Raw genomic sequence first — 21,490 nt, forward strand, 5'->3', positions numbered from 1 at the left:
AAAATATATTATGCATAATATATTTACATTTATTTATAGATACATATTTTAAATAATATACAGAGTAGTAAAATATAATACTTTATTAAATTATACATACATACTTTTTAGCAATGGTGGGCATTAACTTATTAAAAAGTTAATTTTTTTTTACTTTTTAACTTAACTAGGAAGTTATTTTTATTTAATCAAACTTATTAATATAATATAACTTATTCAGTTAAATTTTGTATTGTTTTAACTTAGCTTTTTATAGTTAATTATCATTATTATACTGTTAAGTTAATTTAAATTTTTTTATGTATAGATATAGCCTACAAGTTATTATTGAATTTTATCATGATTGTATAGACTACTTATCGAAAATTATTTTTTTAAATTAACAATTTATTATTATTATATTATTTAATTATTATGACTATGATCTCTCTCGTATTATAATTATTAGTTATTATTATGTTACCACAAACGAGAATATTTTGTCCCTATGCTCTATTAAATAATTATATGATAAAATTATTATTAAAAATATATTATAAGATTGTAAATCCATTGTGTAATCAACAATCAACCACAGCTTATAAAATATTTCATAATATAAGATTACAATGATAGCACTTTTATTTTCTTGGGCTTTTTTTCAGGGGTGTGTTTTTTAGTTTGGGTTTTTTTTCCGTGGCCATTTTTTCCGCCTCCCAACAAATGGTGTTACCTGTTACCTGGTTACCTGATGGTGATTGTTCAATTTTATTAAGTAAATAATATATAGCATAATTTATAAAATGTTATAAACTGATAACCTTTTGAGTAATGTAAGTTATTTTATTTTTGAAATCTATGATACGAGTATATGGTATTATACTATTATAGACTATAGTTATTATACTATGATCTGAGCAACAAAAACTGGCTGATATACCCTAAAAATGAAGAATTCTTTCAATATTTTATTTTTTAGCTAATTATCTTAAACAATTATTTAGAACAGTATTAACTATTAAGACTCTGAGTTTGATAAACACTATTTAAACTCCAATTTTAAGAAACATACCTAACATACCTATTCGATATGGAAACAGACTTTTAAGTACTATATAATTTTTAAATACTAAATAATCATTAAAATCGTAACATACATTTTTAGATTCCGTACAATTACGGAGTAAGGAATTTATTGATTTTACAATGATGGGTGTGCGACGTGTGTGATTTTTGTTTTTATATAATACACCATAAGTCCATAACCTGTCGAAATAATGCTTCAACTTAAAACTTCAGGAATAGTTATTACTTATTAGTTTCCGAATTTCCGATGAATTAATACACCTTGGTTAATGGTTTATAGTTTATACCTAAACAGATTATTTATTTTGAATTTTATATTGATAAGATGTTTGGCATTACAAAACAAAAATAATGTGACGTCATGTTAGACAAATGCGTAGTGATAGTAGTGATAGTGATTATTAGTTTCCTAGATAGCATTCCTATTAATTTTCGATCATGGTCGATGAGCTATATGAGTTGTTGACACGACCTGCTGTCTGGTTGTAAGTTTGTAACTTGTATTATTTTTTTATGGTTTACTTGACATTCTGTTCTGCCCCTACTACTATTGTTATTTTATTAATAGTTATAATTAAATTAAAGTTCTACCAATTCGCGTCACATTAGCAGTGGCCAGTAACCAGTGAGTTGTGACTACGTTTTACTACTTAGTACTTTAAAGTTAGAAATCGTAATCAGAAAACTTTAATCACAACTAACGTTTTACGACAATCATAATAGTTTCATTTTAACACTTGTCAGTGGTGATAGATCGGACTCCTAGGTCACGGTTTGTATTGCTAAGATACGCACAGATTCATATATAATTTATTTATATATCTTAAAAGATCTACCAAATCGTACGGTTTTGGCAGCGTCAACCTCATTGTTTGTATAAATAATTTTTCGCAAACCAATTTGCACTTACAAAACTACACAACTGCTATCAATGGCGGACGAGCTAATCAATTACAAATTGCAACTACAGCAGGTAACTATTTTTCATTATCTGCATAATGCTATTACTTATATAGTTTCATATTACAAAATAGGTGTATGAAATAATAAATAAAGTATTAAATCTGCGATATGTAACATAATATATGTTTTGTCAGACATTCATAAAAAAATTTCTGGGTACTACTCATTGATGTTATCCATATGCTATCATCAAAATCTATTTGATTTTGAACTGAGTTCACACCTACATTGTCTATTGTTTCAAATGCTTTTTATTGTATTCTGATTGATCATCATAGTATTATTCACTAACCTTGATCTACCGAGAGATTTTCAGAGTTGAGCCGAGCTCAACTTATAGACATGACACGATAAACAATGTAGTTATGACCCAGCTTAAATGTGGCATAGTGTTTACATAGATGTTTAGAATATCAACAAGCAGCTTAACATATTTTTTAGAACTTAAAATGCTTTTTGCAAGATACCCATTTCAATCAATTAATTATATTTTAGTTGTAATAGGTATAATGTTTGTAAATAGTGTTAATAAAACTAAATTTACTCTTTTTAAAAATATAATTTACGTTGCCTGATAGTTACCCTTTTTTGATGTGCAAAAATTATTTATTTAATATAATAGTAGGTTGTAGGTATATTAGTATTTTAAATTTACTAAAACGAATGAATTAAATAATATGAAGTATAAGTGTTTTAATATAGGTATTAAAATAACTAATTTATTCTACAAATTTTAAATGTCCTTGAATAAGTAAATTTTGAGTTTATGATCATTGTTAATATTAACTATAAATTTGCTAAATTAAATATACCTTAAGATATTTTTAGATGTTTTTGCAATTTTCATTGAGTATAATATGATGGTCTTGAACTAATATTACAATTTACATTAATGAAATTAAGAAAAATATAATTTAAAATTTTAATTCATTTATTTAAAAAAAAACGAATGTTTTGATTAATTCTTATTTAATTTTAATTTTCCATTTTATAGTTCATTGTAAATTGAGAATAAACATTTTTTAAGTATAACTTAAGGTACTGGCTTGTTATAGCCCTGATGCAGCGAGTAAAAACTGTATAGCCCCCGCCACTCAGGTTTGTTGTTGTCCACCAACCATATAATAATATATACATTATATAAGTATAAAATAATGAGTTTATTTATTGATGTATATTAATCTTATAGTTTGACAATATATTGATAAAGTATTTTAAAAATGGAATAATAATAAATACCTACAATAGATAAATAGACAATAAAACACGTAAAAATGTATAAAAATTAATTCTAAACATGAACTAACGACAAATTAATATGTACTGTGATATTTGATTGATATAATATAGTATATCGATCCATATTATGTGATAAATATCTATGATAGGTTCTTTATAGTTATAACGGTATGTTTTTTCTGTTGAATTATTAGATTATTAATTGTACGATGTATTTATTGTTATATGGTTGGTAAAGCCATAACAAACCCGGGTTAGGCTATAACAAACCAGTACTCAAATTAGTGTAATTTGCATTATCGATGTATACTTTTTGACCGGCTTATAAAATGTAGTATTTTCTTTGATTATAACATGTAAAGACAATGCTATTGAAATATCTAGCATATGCTAGACAAATAAATACTTTAAATGTTATTGTCTTAATCATCAACATTTTTATGTAAAATTAAATTGTTTAGTTTATATTTTTATTTTATTTTTACGTGCCCTAATCCTATTATTCTATTCTATATTAGTTTCTAATAAAAAATAAAATTATTTATTTATTATTGAGATAAAATAATAGCCTCTCATGGAGTTCAATTAAAAAAAAAAAAAAAAAAATATTATTTCGGTATTAAAAAATAGGTAACAGTTTATAGTGAAAATTCTTCACCATAAATATTTTTTTTCAATAATAAATAGATGCAGCATTGGAAAACATTATTAGCATCATCTGTATCTTACATCGGCATCATCCAAAGTATCAAGGTATTACAATTAGGCAAACAACTAATTAAAATATTTTATAATTTCTCCCGGTTTATAAAATTGTAGAGAAAATTTGCTGATCATAAAAGTCTTCAGATTTGCTTTACCTGCATTATACCCAATTCACCTGGCAACTGCAGTTGGAACAGTTTTAGCTGATATTTATTCACCAACTGATTGGTTACTGTAAAAACAAATAACCATGGTCTGTATTTAATTAAAAGTACTCCTGGTTGAGATTTTAGTAAAGATTTTTAAAAGATTTTCGGAATTTTTAGGATTCAGTCATGTTGAACATTCTACATCCGGATGTAATCGTTTATACGCACCGGTAAGGTTTGTCTGGCAAAGCTATGGTCTATTGACCATAGTATATAATTGTATCAATTCTATATATTTTTGTTTTAGGATCTAATTAGTTTAAGTTGTCAAAATATTTACATGTTTGTAATATTTGTGTTGCTTTTATTTTATTCTACTTATAGGTAGAAGCTGCATTAACAAATAGTCCTGATGACCCAGAACTTATGAAACTGAAAACTGATTTAGAAGAAGTTATTGAATTAACAGCTGAACTAGTAAGAACTCAAACTCAGCCTAAAAAAGAAATTGGTATGCATCTATAATAAATTGTAAAGTATATTGAATAACAAATTGGTAACATATTTTTTTTATTTTCCATAGTTCAAACAAAAAAAGAATCATCTTATCAACCTGATATACTACCATCTGTTGCAAAGACGAAAGGTGAATGGAAATCAGGAGACAGATGTTTGGCACAACTAGCGGATGATGGTAAATTTTATGAAGGTACTATTGAAACTATTGATGGAGAAGCGGTGGCAGTTTTAATAGATGGACAAAAAGCTGCTGCAGTAACAACATTAGATTTTATTAAAGATTTGCCTAGAACTCATCCTAATGAAATGAAACACAAGTAAAACATAAAAAAAATTTTTTTGTTCTTAATTATAAGTTATTGTTACTTGTTAATAGGAAACAACCTGTAGCCAAGTATAGAGAATATCAAAAGAAAAGAAAACTTGCTAAACAGCAGAGATTTAAACAGTTAGAAGAGGAACGTGAAGTTGAGAAAAATAAATGGCTAGCATTTGCTACTAAAGTAAGATATATCAAATATTTTTATACCCTATTAATTCATAAGTTTCTACTTACTATAATGGTTAATTTGATAAATTTACCAAAAACTAAACCAAATTATGTATAAACTAAGTTTAATTAACCTCAAAAAAATGTATTTTTTTTTAAAGTTTAAATTCAACTTATAAATATATTTATGTTGCTGATACATTTTTTCTTCAGTCATATCATTAGACTTAAAATATAATGTTTATAATAAAATTTCAAAGTGCTAAGAAAAAAAACTCATATTACTCAAAAATTAAAAAAATATATTACAAAACAGTTTTAATATTATATTTAAATTGCAAAATATTCACTCTAATAATGTATACTATCAAAAATTAAATTGTATTTTGCTTATTTTTTAATTTATGAAAAATGTATATTTGTATATGTTTTAGGGTGTGAAAAAGGGCATACCAAAAAAAAGTATATTTGCTTCGCCAGATAATGTTAATGGACGAGTTGGTATTGGCACCTGTGGCCTGGGCGGAAAAGGCATGACAGAATTTCCAACTGCTGAGAAAAGAAAAAAATAAGACTGCAATCGATGCATTGTATTTAAAATTTTGTAAAAAAAAATTAAGGCTATCATATCAACATGCTTATTTACCTTTATTAATTGTATTCTTTTTCTTTTTTTTTTAATCTCACATTTAATGTTTTAATGTATATTTTTTCATTAATATAAGTTATGTGTAATTAAAGTTACTACTTATTTAATTTTAAAAATACGTATTAGCGTGTAAATAAAAATATATATTCTATTATTCTATAGAAGTATAGAATATGTATAGCGTAAAATTATTGTTATAAATTGAAATAGCGATAGCTAGAGTCCGGATTTTTATGCAAAAGCATATTTTTAACAAGCATATGCTGTTTGATGAGAGAAAGAAATGTTTTACTTCATAACTTATAAAATTTATCAAAAAAAGTTTTTTTTTTCATATTAATACATATTATATTGACCTAAAAAAATATTTTAGTTTATGGTACATGTTAAAGAATATTTTAGCATATTTCCTCTGTATTGGATTAAAATAAAGAAACATATTTTAAGTTTTCAACTTAATACAGCAACTTCAAAAAAAAAAAAAAAAAAATAGAGTTTAAATGAGTGGTACAAATCTAATGTGATACTTCCTCAAGATTTATCTCCTATGGCCCCAGACCTGGAAAACGTTAAAAAAAAATAAAACGTCTGTAGATGTTGAAAAATCATTCAGTATATACTATATTATAACATAAGATAATAATCATGGACCGTTATTCTAACTAGTAACTTCACTCTGGAAAATAAAGAACAATTTATTATACATTCTTTTAAAAACATTGAATATTAATTTTTTTTGATAATAAACCTATAGCATAAAATAAATAATCATAATAATTATATTGCATGTTTAATTAATTAAATATGGATAAATAAATAAATTTAAATTTACTTATTTATTTTAGGAATATTTCATCAATTTTTGCTGCATATACTGCGTATAAATGTGTGTTTCTTACGTTTTAACAGAATATATATGTGAACTCCTCTACTCTAGTGATGACTGGTAAGACTCAACAGTTAACAAAATAGTTGTTTAAAAATGAAGCAAATATTCAAAGAACAAAAATAATCTTATACATATGTCATAAATTCAGTACACATTGTTTAAGTAGATAGTTGATTTCTTTATTATTCTATAATTTCTTTTACATGTAATAATGTGTGGTATATTTAAACTCTTGCTTAGTACTTTATACCAATTTTGTTCAGTCAAATAACTAAAAATTATAATAATTTAAAAAAGAGTATATTGAATACTATGATACTATGTATTATACCAATTTAATTGATTACTATTTAAAACGAAACAAAAGTTACTTATCATGAACTGAGCAGTTAATTAATAGAAGGTAATCGTTACATTAATTAAATATACACATTACATATATTTAATTAATGCCAGTAATAAAAATTTGAGAAATGAATTTTGAGAATGTGTATCTAATAAATATTAAATGCAATTATCAATTGCAGAGTAATTGTTTTATTGTGCAAATTCCATCACTCATTTTCACAGTATGATTCATAAAACTATTTAACTGGTAGGTACAAGATTTTTTTTTATCTTTAATGCTTTTATATTGTTATTTATATTATGATCCAAATGCATTGTGAATTTTTTAATGTGTCTCATATATGAATGCTATTTCATAAAAAATATTTTGTTACAAAATCATAGTTGATTCTTCTTCCTTAAAAAAAATAAAAATCAGTCAAATTAATAAAATACAATTATGACGTACTTTACGTACTTATACATTTATTAAATGTTATAAATATTGACTGGAATAATGAGTGTAGTTTCTTTGTTAATTTAAACAATACATCTGTATTCTGTGTAACTATCATAGGCGCCCGGAAGAGGATGCAAGCTGGGGCATTTGCCCCCCCCTGACTTTTCAAAAATATGTTTTAAACTGTTAAATTGAATGCTTAAAAATATCCTTCCAAGAAAAATTTCTGCGGGCGCATATAGTAATTGGTAACTATATTTCGATTTTGAAATTATTGTCTTTATTCATAAGTATATATATATATATATGTATAATAGTATATTTTATCAACTGTATAATTTTAAGTCCAACTGATAATTGCCAAGTGGGGGTATGGGGGACATAATTAAGTGCAATCAAACACTATTGTGATAGGTACCTAACTTGATTAAATAAAAGAGGTCATATTTACGTTTAATCGTACTTTAGCAGTTTTTATTCAAAAAGCGATTAAACTATTCAACAAAGATGATATAAAAAATAATTTTAATTTTAATTTATGTATATGTCAATTTTGGATATTTGGAGCCTTGGAGGATACAATAAAACAAATAGAAACACGTAAAATGACTAATTCAAAGTTTAAGACTCATCGAAGAAGCTTTAAATAACATAGAACAAGTATAATAGGGCTAAGGACCATTAGGATTAGCTATTAAAGAAAAAATGAACAGTGTATTAAGTGAAGTATTAAGTAAAAGTTCTGGTTTACATTCAATAAAATTAAACAGAGATGTCCATTATGGAATCGATGAGACATTATTCCAGACTGAACTTACTGTTTTGGATATTTCTAAAATAAAATTTGCAACAATTACATAAGTTCAGGTTGATTGTTCATTCAGTGGGTATAAATCTGTGTTACAGCCAAATTTTAGAGTATACCATTTTGAAAATTTAAGTAAGTAACAATGAATATAATATCTCATTGCTATCAAAATCAAGAAGAATAAGGTTCAATTTAATCGGTAATAATTTCAATTTAATGTTTTAATTTTAATTTTTTTTTTGTTATTTAGGTAGGTATAAAGCAATTTTTAGTTTTGTTTTCAGTAATATTCTTTTTTGTAAATTTTTATTACCTTCCATATTTTTATTTTTTTTTTACATATTAAGCATGGTTGATATATACATATAAGTACCTATATTTCAACCATAATATTAAACTATTTTGCTTATTACATATAATATATATATATATATACATATTTTGGTTTTTTAATACGTATAAATCCGAACCCTAGTTATCAGCTATTTAAATCTAGGGTAATCAGAATTTACTTGGCTGATATCTGAGTTAATGATAAATTACTTATGGATGACTACGTTAAATGAAATATTATTGCTGTTAACAATGACACGGCTTAGCTAAATTTCCTACTTGTTGCGCCACAAGTAAAATCTTATCATCGTATCAAATAACGACTGACGAGTTAGGTATGAAACCTGTAGGCTGTAACCTCTTTAAATTTATAATTTATTCCACAAAATACTGATATAATAATAATATTATAATTTATATTGTTTCATTCCTATGAATTTATTTTAAAATAATGAATGCCCTCATTATTTTATTAATATTACAACTAAGGTGCAAATTTATATATGTTAAGAAACATTAAAAATCGTTCCAAACTTTCAAAGATTAAATATTTAAATAAAAATAATAATATTACAAAAATATATTTATGTGAGTAGGTAATAAAGAAAACGATATATATCTTTAAATCGGTGTTTACTAGTTGCGGTTACCCTTCAAAAAGGTTACATTTACTTAGGTACTGTGACCATGACCGCAACTATCATAGTACCTATGCATAGTGCATACTAGATAATATTTCAACTGGCTAAACGTCTATTTAAATTTAAGAGTCTATTCTTCTAGTAGTCTATTATCATTGATTTTAGTATACTTGGTATTTTTAAATGTCGTTATGTACAGTCAAATCGGAATACCCGACTTGGTTCTCGGTTTGTTACAAAGGGTGTATCCGAATTGATTCCTTGGTCAAAGGATTTTCAATTTTCTTTCCCATTTTATACAGATTTAGGATTGTCTACACAATATTATGCAGGTATAGTTAAAAATTATGATTTTTTGCCATTTTATAATTTTTTGTTATGGTACATATAATAATTAATAATAATAATATTTTAAATTAAAAATATAAAATAAAGAGGTATTAATTAACAAAATTATATTAATTTGTCTACTTCCTTTTTTTGTTAGTAGATATTAATGCATTATTGGGGTAACAATTTATAGCAAACTTTTTTTAAACTCTAATCGATTAATTGTATTATTTTTATAATTGTCCATTTCTGTTTTTATGTACCTACCCTATATTTCTTTATTTTTAGATTTAAGATTTTGTGCTTTTTCTATACTCCGTAATTTTATATAAGATTCAATTTGGATTTCTTTAAATATACGTCCATGAATTGAAAAATGTTCGGATGTGCAGAATAAAAACAACACTATTGAACTTTCTGTGAAATGATTCACAACAATTGGGTAGTTGTTCGTTCTATACTACTCGTATTTTCGGCCCACATTGTTGGTGGAAATGAGTTATCTTTGTCAATATAATTTTCAAAAATGTAATTAAAAAAAAATCATCAAGCTTTACATTAATCGGTTTTAATGACATTAATTTAAATATTAAATAATATTATAGATATTATTATTATCTATTTTGTCTAAGTGTTTACCAATTCTGATGGGTGTTGCCTGGAATGTCGGGAATCAATTCGGATGTCATTATGTCAATTTTTAGGTATGGGAACTAATTCGGATACAGACAGTCAAATACTATTGTGTACTACGTGTGTCTGCATGTCATCATAATTGTTTCAAATACAATGTATAGAAGAATAATACCTGTTTTTAATTACCTAATCATATCCGGTGGACAAAGCACAAAATGATTTGTAACATATTATGTGTAATGACTAATGATAGCCAGTGGCTATTAGCCACCTCTCATAACTAAGTAATCAGGCTCTTATTTACAAAAATTGTGCCAGCTGCCAGGAGCAACATAAAATTTGCAGCCTCCTAATAAAATGTTTTTCCTTTATTGTTTCCTTATGGCTTATATAGTAATGTATACTGTACTTTACACAAAACTGAAATTGGTTGTAAGTAGTAAATAGTAGTTACATTAATATAATATATAACTCTGTAGTCTGTAATAAACAATATAAGTAATAATACATTTTACATATTTAACCATTTCAATATTTTGCAAAGGTCACTATATTATTCATGCGTTAAATTTAAATCCAATGATGAGTATCATTGTATACGAAAAATGATTCCGAACGGAGATGATTTTTCAGCCTAGGATATAACACATAAAATATATTGTAAATTGGGTACTGAAAAAGGTGGTTTATGTTTTAATAACCTGAATACCCAAAATTATAGGTACATGGACGTTTCCCCTCTGTGCCTTTCCCTCCGGAAATTTTAGCGGTACTAGACATTCCCCCCCCCCCGGACCTAGACGTTTCCTCCCCGAATCGATATATATTATATATGTATTTTTACAAAAAAATAGGTTTGAAACCAGGAATCTACTTTGGTTTTACCAAAAATATACGATCATCTTAATATATTTATATGATACTGATAATTAAAAGAAATTTTTTTGTATTTTTTTTTACGATTTTAATGAATTTTTTTAGTTTTTAGAGCATTTTTCTCAATTTGTTAATAAAACAAATAATATTTCGGAAGAGTGGAATAATAAATATGCAACACTAGTGCGAATTAATCATCCAAATATATTTTGCTTTTTATTAGAGCTCATCTACAGATGAGCTACTCATCAACTCAAGTGCTTTAATAAAAATTTTAATTTATAGATCAATAATTATATTTATTTTTATTTTTTATCAATAGTTTTATTATATTCCGTCATATTTTTGATTTTCATTATATTTAATTTTATATTTTAATATCAACAGTGTTATGATATTTCGTGATATTTTTGATATTTTGTATTATTTAGTTTTCGTAAACACTAAACAGTACATTTATTTACATTTATACAATTATATTTATATATTAATTTAATTATTTATACATATTTTATTTATTTGCATTTTATATTATTATTATCTAATATTTATTTATTTTTGTCCGGGGGGAAATTGTCCCGTTCGGGGGGAAATATCTATTGTATAGATTCCCAAATTTAATTCATGTACAGAAAATGCCAATTTAAATAACTGGTGTATGTTTCAAGTTTTTTAGAATAATTATTTTTAACTATAACAAAAATCTAAAATTATTTGATAGTAAATTGTTATTTTACGAGTAAATTTTGAATTTCGTAAAAATGTAAACTAACGATAACATTTTTTTAATTGGACAACGTTCAAGTATTTTTTTAATTATTGTAAGCCAAACTTATGGAAAATCTAGTATTAAATTTTCAACTTTTAGATACTTACACAAATATATTATATTTTGTAAATTTTAACAAAAAATTATTTGCAAATATTCATGATTTTGACGAATTTTTGTTGTTATTTGAACTTCAAAGTTTAAGCATTAATAAAAAAAAAATGTGCCTAATTAGTATGTAGGTACTCTTATATAATTGTTGAATTATACGCCATACGAAATAATAATAATAATAGTTGTTGAATCACTATAAGACTAACTTATGAGAAACTTTGCTTTCAATTTTCAATGCAAGTTTCCTCACCACCTTAGCACATTATGATATTCGATGCTATATTATTATATCAACTTTAATGTTGCATGAGGTATTGCATGTGGCGCGTTTTTTTTAATGTGGTTTCCCCGAGTATAAACTTTAGGCCTAATCCACATAGAGGACAATGGTTAACTTTCGGGCAGCTATAATATGTGAAATTGTCACAATTTATCGTGTTATGCAAATTTTAAGCTAAAATTATAATGTTTAAAATACAATTTTGATTTAATGAAATAGTATCTCTTATGTGACCGAAAATCTCGCATTGCCCTCATTATCAGTGCTGAATTCAAGACGTATATGATATTAATGGTGATCTAATAACGGTAATCATTGTTGTCCAATCTGATTAAATATTACAAATTTTTAAAAAACGTACTCCACAATTAAAATAATTTCGTTCATATTGATATGTTTTTGTCTGCTGAATTCAATACTGTTATAATATGTGTACACATATAAGTTATAACTAAAATAAATATAATTAATATTTAATACGTATAAATGAATATTATAATACAGATATACTATTAAAACAGGTAGTATTTAAGTATTTTAACTTAAATAAGGTTATTATAATTATTTCTAATATTACACAAATAAATTACACTTACCTATATATTTTCAATGATATTTATTTTAATAATTCTGTAATACAAAAGTAACATATTTTTCATGTATCATTAATAATCCATTATACATCTAAAATCTTGCTTGTCTTTCTTGACTATCATTATACCAATGATAAAAAATAAAATAAAACAAATCAAATGATTCTATATCTAGAATTATGTGGACAATATTAGAAAACGCAGATACTAATAATACTCATCTGATTGCGAATCATTCTTGAAAAATTATACACCAAAGATAAAATTGTAAATTAGAATAAAAACATTTTAAATAAAAAATAACTTTTGTTAAACAGAACTACTTAAAAAAAAAATCGAATAGTGTACTTAGAATAAAAACAATTAACAGATACATTATTTAAGTATTAAATTAATATAAACCATGAAATTGTATTTGAATAACTTTACTGACCGACGATAAAAATTATAAGATAAACAATAGGTTTAAATATTATTATAATATATTTTATTCTAATAAGCCAGCACAGTATTATGATTTAACTAATCAATACTTTCTAGCCAATATACTCGTAATATTATAATATGTTTATTAACATTTTTCCTATAATGAGGCTTCGAGTTTTCAGTATAGTAAAACTTATGGAAAACTTAGTGTTGAATTTCTTAACCTTAGATATAATACGAAAACTTTTATGAATTTTCAACTACAAAATTACTTGTACATTTTTGCAATTTTGAAGTAGGTTAGTTTTTAAAAATTAGAACTTAAAACGCTTATATAAAAAAAAAAATTGTGACTAACGGTTTTTGATTTTTTTTTAACCACAGTAAGAACGACTTATGAGAAACCCTGTATAAATTTTCAATTTTTTTTTCTTCTTTTCCTGGCTTTCATAACTCTCCAAGAGTTTTCGCCGCTATCACCAAATCACTCCACTTATTACGATCCTACACAATCTCCCTCCAATCCTGCACTCCAAGATCTTCCAAATCCTTTTCTACAACATCCATCCATCTCTTCCGAGGATGACCCGTGGTTTTTTCCCTTCTGGTTTCCAATTTAGTACTATTTTGGTTACTGTATCAGTATTCCGCCAATCCGCCTCATGACATGTCTTAGCCACTGTATCATTTGACTTTAAATTTTTTTTAGGCACCAAAATTTTTTTTATCAATAGTTAAAAAAAAATACTTTGAAAAATTTTAAATTTCAGTTCTCCACAAATAACTCAAAAAAACCCAAAATTTTTTGAAATTTTAACTGTAGGTAAATAACACTAATATAAAAATTTGGTGGAAATTTCAAGTAATTACAGTGGTTCGTTTTTAAATTACAATCGTATAAAAAAATCGATTCTGTCAAAAACTGGTTTTGTGTAAAAATTCCTGTTTAGGTTAGGTTAGGTTTTTGTTGTTTTTCCGGAATGGACATAAGTATTATTAAGATTTGTGTCGCATGGGAAAATGGCGTATATTTTGAAAGTTCAGTATATTGCGCCATTTTAAACCTCTTGGTATATCGATTACCTGGTAAACGTTCATCTGTCATCCAGCGGAATTTTATTTCTTATCACCTAACAATAAATATAATATAAGATTTCTAAATGCGAATACGTGATATTCATTAATATAATTAATAAAAATATTATTTCCTCTTTACTCAGCTTCCTTCCGCAGTGAATACCACCAATATAGAACATTAATTAATAATAAATAATAACAATATTTGTCTATTGACTATTATCGTCGTCGTGAACACATCGACCAGTTTATGACTTGTGTCGCTCCCGTCGGGCGCTATTACGATTTCTTGTCATAGGTAATTGCTATCGCTTCAATTGAGTTAGCGGACGATTCGTCATCCGTCTCGTCATTACCGTTGCTAGATGATGACGTATTGAACCGGCGGAGGCGGCGGTGATACCACAACCGTAATAATTCTCATTCGGTGATGAACGACTCTACCGCACATGCACATCACCGCCGTACAATGTCCAAGTTTTTAAAACTAGCGCATAAGTTCAACAGCTTTTACTTAAACGGTACGTGTGCCTCCTTTTACCCTGTGCCAGTGATTATTGTATGATTATAATTTTTATTATGTTCTATCGTACTTTATTTACCCTTAACCATACTCACTTTTTTTTAAACCATACCCACTAACAATCATCCTCTGTCAACTCACAGGATTACAGAAAAAAGAATGTCGTGCATTCATCGTGGACGGCATCCAAGTCGGTTTGGTCCGGTCTACCGTCACAATAGAATTAAGCCGCTATCCGAATGTGTTTATCGTCAACCCCAATAGTGTCACACTGAACCCAGCATTCAGGGATTACGATGAACGTTCTGCTAACATAGAGTCTGTACTTAAAGAAATGAAAGAAAAAAAATTGTTTATAACGCTGAAAGGGTGGAGGGATGAGGTATTAACACATGCTTCTTTTATTGATATAACAATTTCTGATTTATTCAGTATTTTACTAGCATGATTTTAACAACCTTCAAATATTGTATTTCCTAGTATTTTCATTATTTCTTATGAATACATGTATTGTAAGATTATTGAAAATAACTAATGAAATATGTTTCAATTTAGTGTTATGAAGTACGGACAATGTTTGCTGATCAACCGTTGCTAAAAATGGATCGGTCTGCTACTTGTAAATGTCCTAGACAATAAACAATTTTTTATCCAAATAATTGTATTGGCTATTTTATTTGTAGGTCTATTTGGGATTTGTAATTATGGTGTCGACATAAATGGTTATGTGAACCATCCACAGAAAGGATTATGCATTTGGCTTCAACAAAGATCATTGACTAAACAGACATGGCCTGGGAAATGGGATAATATGGTTGCTGGGGGTTTATCAGTTGGAAACAGTGTTATACACACTGCTTATAAAGAAGGAGAAGAAGAAGCATCATTAACTCCAGACCTTATGAAAAATTTGCAATCAGCTGGCACTGTGTCGTAAGATATTTTGTTTTAAATGTATATTAATTTTCTGTTAAATGTAAATGTTATACTTTTTATGTTTTAGTTTCTTCTATGAAAGTGAACGAGGATTGTTTCCCGATACAGAATTTGTTTTTGACTTAGAATTACCTCCAGATTTTGTGCCTCGGAATCAAGACAATGAAGTAGAAAAATTTGAATTGGTGACTGCAAGTGTTAGTATTTATTTTGTATATATTTTATTATCTATTGTGTTATTATTTTGTTTTCATTAAAATTTTTCATTTAGGAAACTGTGAACAGAATTTTATCTCCAGATTTTAAGACTACTAGTTGCCCTGTAATTATTGATTTTTTGATCAGACATGGGATCATTAATCCAGAAAATGGTAAGTTTAGTATCGAAAAGTAATTTATTATATAGTCACAGCCGGCCTTAAGTTGGAAAAGCCTGGGCATTTTGTTTTAGATGATGCCTCAGAAAATAATTTTTTATGACTTGAGGCTGAAAATATTATACAAATTTGTGAGGCAGGACAGGGCCAAGGCTGGTACCTACCTAAGACAGCCACTGATTACAGTTATATCTAGTTATCTAAAACATTTTTTTATTGTATCTACTATAATTAATTTAAATTTTACAGAGCCACGTTTTCCAGAATTGGTTGAATTATTACATGTACCACTCCAGTCTCTTTATAAAAAGTGTGACAACTTGTTGACTGAAAACGGCCTTTCAAAAGCCGAATGAATTGTTTGTTGTGTTAATTTATGTAATGTCTTCTTTCAACTTATCTTTCCATTTTTCAATATTACTTCTCATATTTTGTTTTATTTTGAGTCTATTTATTTTGCCAAATATTCGCTAAATCCCATTATGTTCCTTCCATTTTTATTGTGATACATAAATTAAATGCGTATTAAACGCCCTAATGTTTTGTTATTATTTTACTATTATTTAATTTTAATTCTATTAATATTATAATGTTTTACTAAATACAATTGTTTTTAATTATTAATCATGTATTTGAAATTAAAAAATCATACTAAATTAAAAGATTTGAATGTTTTTGTACTATTTATTAGTGTTTTGTTTAATATAATTAGACAATTTTTAAATATACATTATTTACAACTATTTTAAGCTTGTGGTTTGGCTAGTCAATCTATATTTTTAAAATTAAATATTTAAAACACTTTAAACCATTATAAAGATCATGTAAAAAAGTGTAGTGTTATATTGAAGTGATAATAAAATTATATGTTTTTTGTCTTTAATAATTGTGTATTAAATTATTATAAATTATATGGTGTTTAAATGATTAAATTTGTATTAATGATAAAATTAATTATATCTTGTGATACTTATTTTGTGGTTACACAAATTACCCATTTCATTTTGTGTGTAGTTGTATGTAACTAAATATTAACATAATGATAACATTGTAAGTTTTATTTTGAATATTTAAAGGTATAACTAATATTATTATTGATTTTAAATACTATTATTTAAAAGCAATGTAAATTTATTGTCAGTTAAACATTACCGAAGTACAAAAGTAAAACCAACAATGTTATAACAATCTAACATAAATAGTCCAATTGACAAGTTTTCAAAACTATTAGAAACTGGTGTATAATAATTATTATTCATAACATTTGTTATATATTTGAAAACTCTTTTGTATTATCGCGATAATGCAGATTACTGGCTTATTTTTTAATATGATATCAGGATATGCTGTAATTTACGAGATATCTTAATTCGCTTATGATTTCCTATATGATTGATAAGCTTTTAACTTTTTAGCTGTAGTAAATGAAGGTTTTACATTGTATTTTATATTCAACGGTATTGCGTAATGTGTATATGCATTTAGACAGATTTTATTGAAACATTAGTTCATCGACAAATATATCTATGTATAATATTTATCGCATGTTTCTTCTTTTGATTTCATAAGTAGGTCAACCTAACAAAAACATGGAACGTTATGTTAAGTCGTCAACCCATTCAGTATAGTACATACATTGGAAATTATTCATCATTCATTATTGAACAATTTGAACAATAAATACGAAATACAATTTTTCAAATGCCGTTGATGGGACGAGCGTCATACTGTCGAATACAACTGATTCTATTGACTATTGTAACGTATTTTAAATTACGTCTCTGCAGTCTAATACGCAACATATCTACGTCATAATATATTGCATTATAGAAAAATAAGGTTAGGTCATTGACGTTTCATTATTATTATTATTCGAATCTACTTATTATCTATTTAGATAATCTGATGTAGGTCCCTATAGTGCAGGCCAAATCGGCATTTTGCCTAAAAGCTCGACGAAAAAAATATTGGTGAAATAATATTTGTGAAGAAAATTCAATATTCATTTTTATAATTATGTACCTAAACGTCCTAAGCGCAAGTACGATTATTTTTTAGATTATCACATGTCAATAAGAATTAGGTATCTATCTTGAATAATAAACTACAATAATAATATTTTACATTGTTCAAATACTGAAAATTTATACATAAAACAAAAATAAATATAATCATATAAGAAATAGTATAAAATTTATATGAATATCTTTTATTAATTATTAAATAATATATAGTATAGAGTATAGATTATATGACCAATATAGATATAGTGTAGACGTGTCACGTGTAGTATACTAGTATAATATAATAGGTATATTGTATAATGAATATCTTTATATAGATTTTTACAATTTATATATCCATTACAGGTATAGGTACAATAAGGTACAGTGTTAACATCCACTCGTGTTCATTATAAATTTATTATACATGTTATCATAGGTATACCCTACCTATAGGTATATGTATATAAAATTACAACTATAAAAGAATAATGAATTGTTGAGTTTTCGAGTGACGAATGACGTAAAATTTGATACGATTATAATATATTCTATAGTAGTTATATTATTACATTTACATAACATTTATGATTTCTGTATCTTAAATACATAACAGCGACGGCCTGGGATAAAAATTCAAGTTGGAAAAATGTAATAGACATATGATATAATTTTTTAGTATAAAGAAATTAAAAACTACCTAATTATTTAAAAAAAAAAATGTAATACAGCCGTCAAGCCACCAGAAACCTCCCAGGCCGTCCCTACATATATTTGTATATATTGATTGTAATTATTGGTTTATTGTAGGTTAATATAGGCAGTGGTGTATATTTGATTTTGTTTTTAGAGAGCCTTAGGGGAGCTGTGCCCTCCTCACAAATTTCCTTAAATTTTATAGTCAGAAACCATCGATTGGGTATTTGGGTTCCAAAGTCAAGATAACGTTAAAATTAAAAATACACTATTTAAAATATTATGTAGGGGAGTAAGTATACAATATTATTGATGTGAAATTTGAAAAATTAGTAATTTATTAATATCGTAAATGCAAAATATAAATGTTCCAACATTTTTTAAAAATATAAAACTTAATAAACTGTTTTTCTAAAACAAAATAGAGTACCCATATACCTATATACCAATTACAAATATAAGTGGTAGGTATATTTAAACACCATTAATCGTAAAACTATTTTTACTAAAAGCGTACTACAATGTATTTTTTTCTGTATTATAATAATACTCTGAATAGTGAATACCATCAATGAATAGAATAGATAAAAGAAAAAAAGTCATAGTAGGGATCACCAGCCATAAATATGCTACTGTGTGTGTGGTATATTATTATATATATATTATATACGTATAGCATTTAAACATAATATACCTACAATCCACATTACCTACCTATAACTCAAATTTCCATGCATTATAGATTGAACACATGATTTGGCATTCGTGTCGTATGTGTGACATTGTGACCTATTTATTCTTTATACTTTATACATATATATTATATATTAAATATATTCGTATATAGATAGATATGTAGGTATTGTTTGTTATTCGTGCTCTACGTAATCATAACTTTTGTTATTATTGGTACTACTTAGTACTTACTATTGCTATATTATCCCAATAACCTTGTTGAATAAAGAATTATATTATATTCTTGTTGAAATAATATATAATATAAATAAACAGAAAACTTGTAAACCACTTGAAAAATGTCATCTATCCGAATACGCAACAACTATACCTACTTAAATATATTTAGTGACGTTTAAAATTTTAATATTAAATTATTTATCATTATACATTTTTAGTAAGCAATACTGAAGATATATTTATTCAATTTTTTAAAGATATTTATCAAATAAATGTATAATAGTTTTTTAATTTTGTTAACAAAACCCTAAACTTAACTCGTGTGTATTTACCCATTGTGATATCTCCTGAAATAATGAAAATTAATTTTCAATTTTAATTTAATTTAATGTTCTGGTAATAGTTAAAAAAATTATTTTTATTTAATTGTTTTCAAAAAAATTGAAGATAGCATTTTGTAGAGTTTATTTTTATGAAAATTTTAACTTTTCGACATTTTTTTTTTTATTAATTTCATTATTTGAAAAACTGTGAATTATCTAATATTGACAATGATACAGGACCAGTTCAAGTGTTTAAACACGCCTAGGCATACTTGAGTTTTTTCACCCCTCACATACTACATCAAATATTTATTTTTATCTATAATATACAAAAATGTTAAATGCCTCCCTAGGCGTAGGCCTATGTCGCCTACCCCTTGAGGAGTTTAGTCGGGCCTGCAATGATATCAAACATGGTTTTTAATGATCATTGTTATCAGACGGTAATTTATTTGTACTTCTCAAAACTAAAAAAAATATTAAAAATCACGATGTTAATGAAAATACGATACTGCGTAACGTCAACGTTTTCAAAAAAATAAATTCTACAAAATGGCTATCTTTAATTTTTTTTAAACTTTTTTACCAAAAAATGAAATTGAATTTAAATATGAAATTCTTTTAGTCCTTTTTGTCTCTATGTTTCATATGAAAAAAAATCTAAATTATGATACCTCCATTATTTCAAGAGATATCGCAATGGGTAAATCCTCACAGTACACTCTGTAATTTGTTTATTTGTATAGGTATAGGTATACTATATAGTTTGTTCACACAATTACACTTACACAAATACATTATAAATTAATTTTTTTTTATCATAAATGTGCTTAAATAGGTTAGGTTAGATATAATTTAAGGTGTATTAATCTATTCCTATACAATCTTTTTCTTTTTATTACATGATAAGGAAATGTTTTGTCTTTATTATTTTCATATTGGGAGCTGTATAATATATAATTTATTTGTATTGTTAAAGTCGAAATTGATTGTAATTTAAAAAATAATTGTTGAGCTTTAATATTATAACTATTGGCTAATAACTCTTAAATAAATAACAAATTTCGAACGAATAGTTATTGCGGGATAAATAGATTTTATGAAGTTTGACATAGGAATTAGAAATATAGTATATATTTCTTAAACCGCTTAACAAATCGAAAATATAGTATAAAAAATTTAAATAAATACACTGATATAATTTGATATATTACAGATGGGTGAATATGCTTTTATATCGAATCACTGTGTATAGTGTTAGTGTACCTATGTATTTTATTATTATATTATTTATATTATAATTTTTAATGATATACACTGCACTACACTGTACACACGACTGTTTGTTTTGATTTTTATTATTGTTTTTTTCCGTATAA

General features: G+C 25.8%; 2 protein-coding genes across 7 annotated transcripts; both read left to right on the forward strand.

Annotated features, from left to right (window-relative positions):
• Positions 1–1,553: 1,553 nt before the first annotated feature.
• Positions 1,554–5,870, forward strand: LOC114120784 (survival of motor neuron-related-splicing factor 30). 5 transcript variants are annotated; one of them, XM_027982817.2, is made up of 8 exons: positions 1,556–2,038; positions 3,955–4,020; positions 4,087–4,225; positions 4,282–4,351; positions 4,506–4,632; positions 4,705–4,957; positions 5,017–5,143; positions 5,565–5,870. In XM_027982817.2, exons 5-8 carry the CDS (start codon positions 4,548–4,550, stop codon positions 5,700–5,702), a joined length of 603 nt encoding a protein of 200 aa, XP_027838618.2. In that variant the 5' UTR covers positions 1,556–2,038; positions 3,955–4,020; positions 4,087–4,225; positions 4,282–4,351; positions 4,506–4,547; the 3' UTR covers positions 5,703–5,870. The 5 variants fall into 5 exon arrangements, with proteins under 5 accessions (XP_027838616.2, XP_050054787.1, XP_027838618.2 ...); XM_027982816.2 differs by having other exon boundaries at positions 4,299–4,351; XM_050198831.1 differs by having other exon boundaries at positions 4,087–4,351.
• An 8,559-nt stretch (positions 5,871–14,429) lies between these two features.
• Positions 14,430–17,060, forward strand: LOC114120811 (uncharacterized). Of its 2 annotated transcripts, XM_027982850.2 has the most exons (7): positions 14,430–14,859; positions 15,005–15,243; positions 15,417–15,480; positions 15,545–15,794; positions 15,865–15,994; positions 16,069–16,168; positions 16,424–17,060. In XM_027982850.2, the coding sequence occupies exons 1-7, from the start codon at positions 14,769–14,771 to the stop codon at positions 16,528–16,530; spliced, it is 981 nt and encodes a 326-aa protein (XP_027838651.1). In that variant the 5' UTR covers positions 14,430–14,768; the 3' UTR covers positions 16,531–17,060. The 2 variants fall into 2 exon arrangements, with proteins under 2 accessions (XP_027838651.1, XP_050053144.1); XM_050197187.1 differs by lacking the exon at positions 14,430–14,859 and having other exon boundaries at positions 15,037–15,179.
• Positions 17,061–21,490: the final 4,430 nt, after the last annotated feature.

This window comes from Aphis gossypii, chromosome 1 (genome assembly GCF_020184175.1).
Source record: "Aphis gossypii isolate Hap1 chromosome 1, ASM2018417v2, whole genome shotgun sequence".
NCBI classification, from domain to species: Eukaryota; Metazoa; Arthropoda; class Insecta; order Hemiptera; family Aphididae; genus Aphis; species Aphis gossypii.